Source organism: Lathyrus oleraceus, chromosome 7, assembly GCF_024323335.1.
Source record: "Lathyrus oleraceus cultivar Zhongwan6 chromosome 7, CAAS_Psat_ZW6_1.0, whole genome shotgun sequence".
In the NCBI taxonomy this organism is placed as follows: Eukaryota; Viridiplantae; Streptophyta; class Magnoliopsida; order Fabales; family Fabaceae; genus Lathyrus; species Lathyrus oleraceus.
In genome coordinates this window covers 442,686,562-442,693,470 of record NC_066585.1, presented here as the reverse complement: position 1 = coordinate 442,693,470, position 6,909 = coordinate 442,686,562, and the positions used below count along the sequence as shown (strand labels likewise).

Genomic DNA, 6,909 nt, shown 5'->3' with positions numbered 1-6,909 from the left:
CCAAGGGAGTATACTTCCTTCTGATGCGTCTGATCTCTGACTCATAAGAGGTCTTCATTTGGGCTTTCTCAATGACGAGTTGGTAGACGATCTTCTTCCAAGCACTGGAAGGCTGGGGAATACTAGAGGAAAATAAATCCGCTGGTTCTCTCTGGATCTTTACTACACGCTCCTCAAGAATCTCGATGAGTGCATCTTTGTCTTTCAACTCAAGTTGAAACTCCACTTGCTTTAGATTTAAAGCATGGAACCGTTCTTCCGAAAGGTCCCTCTCTTGCTTCATCTTGGCGAGTGAATCTTCCAACTCCTCTAAATCTTGGTTAGGGAGAGTTGACGACTCAGCCACAACCATAGACACAGGTCTTTCGTAGGCGTACGACATCTCAAGCTCCAAGGCTCTCTTCTTCACCCAAGTAGTGTAAACTTCCAAAGCTACACAATTGCACGGACCAAGCTCGACTCTTCCCTTTCTATGAACATTGTGCCAAGCGTGCACCATCCTACTCTTTAAATTTTGGGGATATTTACCCTCTTGATAGAATAGAACTTCTAACTGAATGTTATTAGGTTTATCCTTCAGGGGGGAACCCAAGCTGGAGATGGGCCAAAGCTGAGTTGTAGTTGATTCCTCCTTGTTTACCAATAAGAGGCACATTAGATAATTCACCACAACTGTCAATAATCTTCAAGCCATCAAATGCAGAATCATACCAAACAATATATTCATTAGTGAGAGACATAAGTCTCTGAGACCACTATAGACATTGCTTGTTCTCCAAGAAGACTGGTGTTTGCGGCAAGTGCGAAATAAACCACTTGTACATAAGAGGGATGCAACATACAACGGTTCCTCCACCATTAGAATTCCTTAAATGCGGAGAGAAATACACCTTACCTAACACAGTCGGAACATGACTCCCAATCAAGAATATCCTAATGGCTTTAACATAAACAAAGTTTTCAATATTAGGGAACAATGTTAAACCATAGACAAGAAAGACAAAGATGGCTTCAAAAGCATCAACACGAATCCCTCCTTTCTTCGTCATATTAGCATCGATTTCGGACATCTTAAAATGAAGAACATCATCTAACACTTGAGACCTAGGAATCTCCTCTAATCCACTAAAGGGTACCTTGTTGGATACGAGTATACCCAAGAGATAGGTATACTCTTCCAACATGGGCATAAGCTGATAATCAGGAAAAGTGAAGCACCGATAAAGAGGATCATAGAACTGGACCAAGACACTCAAGAGTCCTTCTGCAACTTTAGTAGATAGCACGGATAAAAGCTTCTCATGACGTTGCTTGAAATCCAAGGGATCAACTATAAAGGATGCTAGCTTCCTTAACTCTTTCAAATATGGACATCTGAAATTGTACTTCTTAGTGTTTCTTCGTCCGTAATCCATGGTCTGAAAATATTTGCAAATATGACCTTAGTTCCTTTGAAAAATGTATTACTATGATGAATGGTATGTTGCGTATGTATGCATGAATGCAACAATCACACACAAGGGATCACACACAAGGAAAACACAAACAAAGGTTACGGGATGGATCTTGTTATCATCAAGATCAATCATATATTTTGGTGGATTATGGTTTTCATCTTATCAACCCCCAAGTTCCATTGTTATTAACGATAACTGATCAGATCGACTGAGAGTCAAAGGGTTTATTGTGAGTCACGAGCATGGATTCAGGTTAAGAACCATCCCAAAGGAGTGTACTAAGGATAAAAACCTATAGATCATGTTCTAAAAAGTTCCCAGAGTCGTGATCCTATCTATCGGATATTATAGGTTAGGATGACTGACTCATTAACCCATATTATTCTCAAGAGAAACTCGTTTGAGTGTAGTATCGCGTAACAACTGTTATCAAGTCCACACTTGAACAGTCTCCGCACTATGTCCTAAATAGGTCAAGTTGGGTTAAATGTTCTATGATCCTCAACTTCTCGGACTCCCAGGGTGGAAAAAGTAATGCTTATCCATGACTTACTCGTGTGATATCTATAATTCCAAAGGGGTCTCCACTGAGTATATGGATCTCAAGCCAACTTGTTAATGACTACTCCAAACGAGTCGAACATGACTTTACCATCTTCCTATCTTAATTGCACTCAAGTTCGGGTTAGAACTTATCTCACCACACAAAGATCACCAAGCACAACAGACATAAAGTATCACACAAACAAACAAATATATACACACAAAACATTAGGCTAAACCCACTGAGGACTATTCCCCAGCAGAGTCGCCACTTTATTTCTTTAGCGGTAAATTCATGACCACTGAGCTATTAGTTAGCTCAACGTCAATAAAACTAGAGTCGCCACCGGGCTTTTATTGTTTCCAAAGAAAAAGGGAAAAGTAGAAACAAAATCCAAAGCTAAGAAGTTTTCAAATCAAAACTAATAAAAAATGTCAGAGATTACAGGTAAGGGGGTTAGTTACACGGAGGGAAGGTATTAGCACCCAAAGAATTCATTTATTATATTTTTGTGTTTGTCAAGACCTTCGGTCTTATGCCTACGTACGAACATAAAAATGAGGGATCAAAACCTCGTAGTTCATGGTAAAAATTTCAAAAATGGGTGGATTGATTTTAACAAAATCTTAAAGATCTTTCGTTATCAATGAGAGGATACTCAATCAAACATCCATCGATAATGAGGGCTTTACAACATTTAAAAGGGAGGGATCCAACTTGGATTCAATCAACAAGTATGTCACTAACCCCTAATAAATGGAAAGTATTACAATCAATATATCATGGAATGGGAGAATTATATCTCAACCAAAGATAACTCAAATCTAAATGCTCTCTTTTTGAAAAATTTAAAAGAAAAAGGCACAAAGTGGCCAAAATGATTAGATGATGTTTTTATTCTTTTTGTCCTTTTTGAAATTTAAGTCAATATTATTAAGTTCATTTACAAGTTTGATTAAGAAAAATGTTTTGAAAATCAATGGCGTAAGGCCAAAGTTTCTACTCATTAAAACAAGTCTAAGTTGAAAACACAAACAAAGAAAGTTTTAAAATGAGGTATAGATTTTAAAATTAAAGAAGGAGAAGAGGAGATGAAGATACTATCCTAGACAAGATTTAAAATTTTAGACTTGAAAATATCTAACCAATGAGAAGCATCGACAAGACAATAATGTCAAATAGAAACCCATTTCCTTTGGACTATTGAGCAATCAACAAGCATAAGCATTCAAGAATTAATAAGAAGACCGATGGTATGAAATAAAGATAACCAAACATCCAAGCAAGCACTCCAAAGCAAGCAGTCTTCAATGTCTTTTAGATGTATCAGATGAAATATCCCTTCAAGCATACTTAAAGAGAAACATCAGATGATATTAATAAACCAATATAACAATTCAGACAAGAGAGAATGAGTATAATATACGAATCAAAGGAGTTCCTCAAGGCTTGTATTAGATGAACGGCACTGGCCAAGAAAATGTCTCAAATAATGGCATTGGCCATGTTCTTCCAGAGCTCAAGGATATTGCCTACTCTAAGTCCAAAAGTTCATATCAAGTCTTAGACAAAGATAACAATCAACCTCCTTGAACCAACTTGAAAACTAGAAGTTCCTTTGCTCTTTGGGGCTCATGGAGAATCATATATGCTTAAGATTAAGTAAAATGGAGTACCCCATGATATATTTGACCAATTGTTGAAGAAACTTGTTGAGGAAAACACACAAGATACCCAAATGAATTAGGGATTCCTTGACAAACAAGCTTCAAACTCTTGATGAATTCTTGATCAAAATGACAAATAGATAACAGGGGAATCCATATATGATGCTTTGAACCAATGTAGACCTTTGTTAACTTGATCCCTTGCTTTGAGGGTCTCAAACCCTAGTTATGAGCTTGATGAGGCACATGGGGATGCACACACTACCTACAAAAGAAATAAAACTACATTAGACATATTTTTGGTATTTTTGTTAGTAAAACAAACAAAATAAAGTATGATACAACCAAACATGCTTGGTGATCTCTCCCAATACAAACCTAATGAATGATAGGTGAGGAGTATGAAGGTAGAGAAAAACAAGAAAAGGGGTTTGAATTGTTTTTGCGGACAATAAAAACTTTGAGATACGCTAAACACATAAAGGCAATGACAAACAACACAGAAGTTTATCCTGGTTCGCTTGAAAATCAAAGTTACTCTAGTCCACCCGACCAAGGTGATTTCGCCTTCAATAAGGACTTAATCCAATAATCTAGAAATATTACAACAAACGTCTAAGAGTACACTGATCTCTTAGCCCTCTCAAGTCTACACACTTCACAAGTCACTTGAGAAAATTTACAACAACTATATTGGAATTACAAGAAAGTGTTTAGTGCTTCTAGATAAGCAATGTGAACACAATGAGAGCAAGAATCAAGGATCACACTTAGAGCAACAACTCGTGTGATAATTGTGAGACAAGAATTTAGTGTATGACTTGATTTTGATGTGCAAAATTCTTGTGTAATAGCTTTGTGTCTTGGTATGATGATAGTTGGGCCTTTTTATAGTGCTTGGAGATGATACTGTTGAGTGGAACATTGATGCTAATATCTTGCCAATGATGGGACTTAAATGCATAAATTTTATTGTCCTTTCCATAACATTTTAGGAGAGTATTTAATTTTATCCGTGTAGAGATTCATACCAAATTTAGAATACTTCATCGTTAAGTTCTTGATCTGATCAGAGTGCGCGGAATTCATATTCTTCTCTTAGATCTTGTATTCTACAGATAATTGTCTATTATGTTATCTTTAGAAGTTCTTAACTGATCTCTAATTATACGTTCTTCTCATGTAAGGATCATCAAAGTATTCATGTGTGGGAACCTTCAGATGAATAGTTACAAAGTCTTCAGATGACAAATGTTATGGACATTGTTATCTTCAGTGTTAGAGCGAATAACTTTGACTCTAAGTCAGCTGTTCTGGACTTTTGTGACGTCAGATGTTGTTTCATCTGATTCATTTATCGTTAGAGTCGTGTACACTTAGAGAGTTTCATTAGGGTACCAAAATGTGTCATCATTTTTTATCATTAAAACTTAGAGCTAAATTGCAAACCCAAAATCTTGTTCTAACAATCTCCCCATTTTTTATGATGACAAAACTTCAGACTATTGATGAAACAATGATACTTCATAATGATTAATGGAAGATAATTTCAGAGTAAGATATATTATGGCACCCCCTGAGATAAGTAAGCTCCCCCTAAATCTGATACTTTAGAAGGTTTGGATTTTCTTACCATAACCTCTTATGTTGCTTAGCTTGTTTCTTAGATGTTTTACTCAGATACTTCCTGCAAGAAAGCTTAAACTGCGCAATATATTTATATTTTTTAGATGTAAGTAGTGAATTATGAGACTCAGATATTAATTTCATCAGAAGGTTGTTTAATTATTTCTCCCCCTTTTTGTGAGACTTAAAAAGACATAACCGAGAAAAACAGATAGTGCAAAACAAAATTTCATTAGATAATGTGAAAGAGGTATAGAGAAGGAAAAAACATAGAAGCCAAAACACTTTAAAGAAGAAAAAAAACACAAAACATAAAGCCTAACGTGCCTAGGGGTTTGAAGGAGGCGACATCCTCTGAAGCAGCTAAGTCATAAAGGTCTGAATACTGGAGTTGACAGAGTCTTGTTGATCTAGTCTGGCTCTCACAAGCTATTATTCCTTCTGGAGTTCTTCCAGAGTCTTGAGAACCAATGGATCAAGATCAAAGTTTGAGGTCTCACCCTGAGTCAGAGTAACTTCCTTTACTTTAACAGCTTCTTCCGTAACAATGTGTGCTGCTTCTTCAGTGTCAGTCTTGGCTTTAGCTTCAGATTCAGCAACAACAGCTACCTCAGCGGTAGCTTTTTCTTTGGCTACCTTCGTGCCAACTCTTCAGCTTTCAGTCTTGCCTTTTCTTCAGCTTCCTGGTGTGCTTTCTCTTCAGTTTCTCTGGCCAGACGAGCCTCTATCCTCTCCCCAGCTTCTCTGATATAGTCATTTCTGACTTGTTTAGAGAGGCCTTTCAGCTTGAAGACCTCAGATGTCATCCATCTAAGTAATCCATTCCATTGATTCCTCACTTCAGAGGGATTATCACTTAGGATGGATTGTTCAGACAGTGTTCTGAGCTTCATATTTGAAGATTCTGAAAATAAAGCAACTGACTCTTCCAGGGTAAGGAAGGTTGGTTCAGGTTCAGATGATGGATTAATGGGTTCTAATGAAGTGTGGGTGGTTTCAGTGGGAGGTTCAGAGGGTTGTTTAGTTGGGGGTTCAGAAGGTGGTTCTGTTTGAGGTGCAGAAGATGGTTCTATTTGAGTTTTAGAAGGTGGTTCTGTTTGAGGTTCAGAAGAAGAAGGCACAGGGGTATCTGGGATAGATGGAGGTTGGTTAGATAGTGTTATAGCTTGGAGTTGGGCCAATGGTGGAGATGAAGGGTCAGGGATTTCTGGTTGTTCAGAGTTAGAAGATATGTCGTAATATGGCGGTGAAAAAGGAGTTGAGGAGAGAGGTGATATGGGTTCATTCAGAAGTAAGGCTTTAGATATAGGAAGTGTTGTGGTAATTAGGTTGAATTATTGTAAAGGGGGTGAGGAATGGTTATAGTTGTGAGGTTCAGAGAGAGTTGGAATAGATATGGTGGGTTCAGAGGGGGTATGGGTAGAGGATGGTTGAGGTAGAGACGAAGATACTTGCTTTAAATTAGAATTTGAGGGAGTTTCAGAGGGGTATGACTTACTTGAAACAGAAGAGTCCAGAGGCACAAGAGATCTAGTAGCTGACGGTTCTCCCAGCTTCAGAGTCTTCGACTTATTTGACTTCTTAGAAGGCTCTCTCTTCCTTTTCATGAAGTTAG

At 37.5% G+C, this 6,909-nt stretch overlaps 1 protein-coding gene across 1 annotated transcript; it reads right to left on the bottom strand.

Annotated features, from left to right (window-relative positions):
* Positions 1–5,926: 5,926 nt before the first annotated feature.
* LOC127104252 (proline-rich receptor-like protein kinase PERK12) lies at positions 5,927–6,901 on the bottom strand. The gene is made up of 2 exons (XM_051041445.1): positions 6,793–6,901; positions 5,927–6,591 (listed from the first exon to the last, which is right to left on the bottom strand). The coding sequence occupies exons 1-2, from the start codon at positions 6,899–6,901 to the stop codon at positions 5,927–5,929; spliced, it is 774 nt and encodes a 257-aa protein (XP_050897402.1).
* Between the last annotated feature and the right edge of the window lie 8 nt (positions 6,902–6,909).

Excerpts from the sequence above, each read along its gene's own strand:
- LOC127104252 (XM_051041445.1), bottom strand. The coding sequence starts at position 6,901 with ATGAAAAGGAAGAGAGAGCCTTCTAAGAAGTCAAATAAGTCGAAGACT. Across the intron at positions 6,592-6,792 it reads TCTGGACTCTTCTGTTTCAA|CCTTACTTCTGAATGAACCC; the intron begins GTAAGTCATACC and ends CTATATCTAAAG.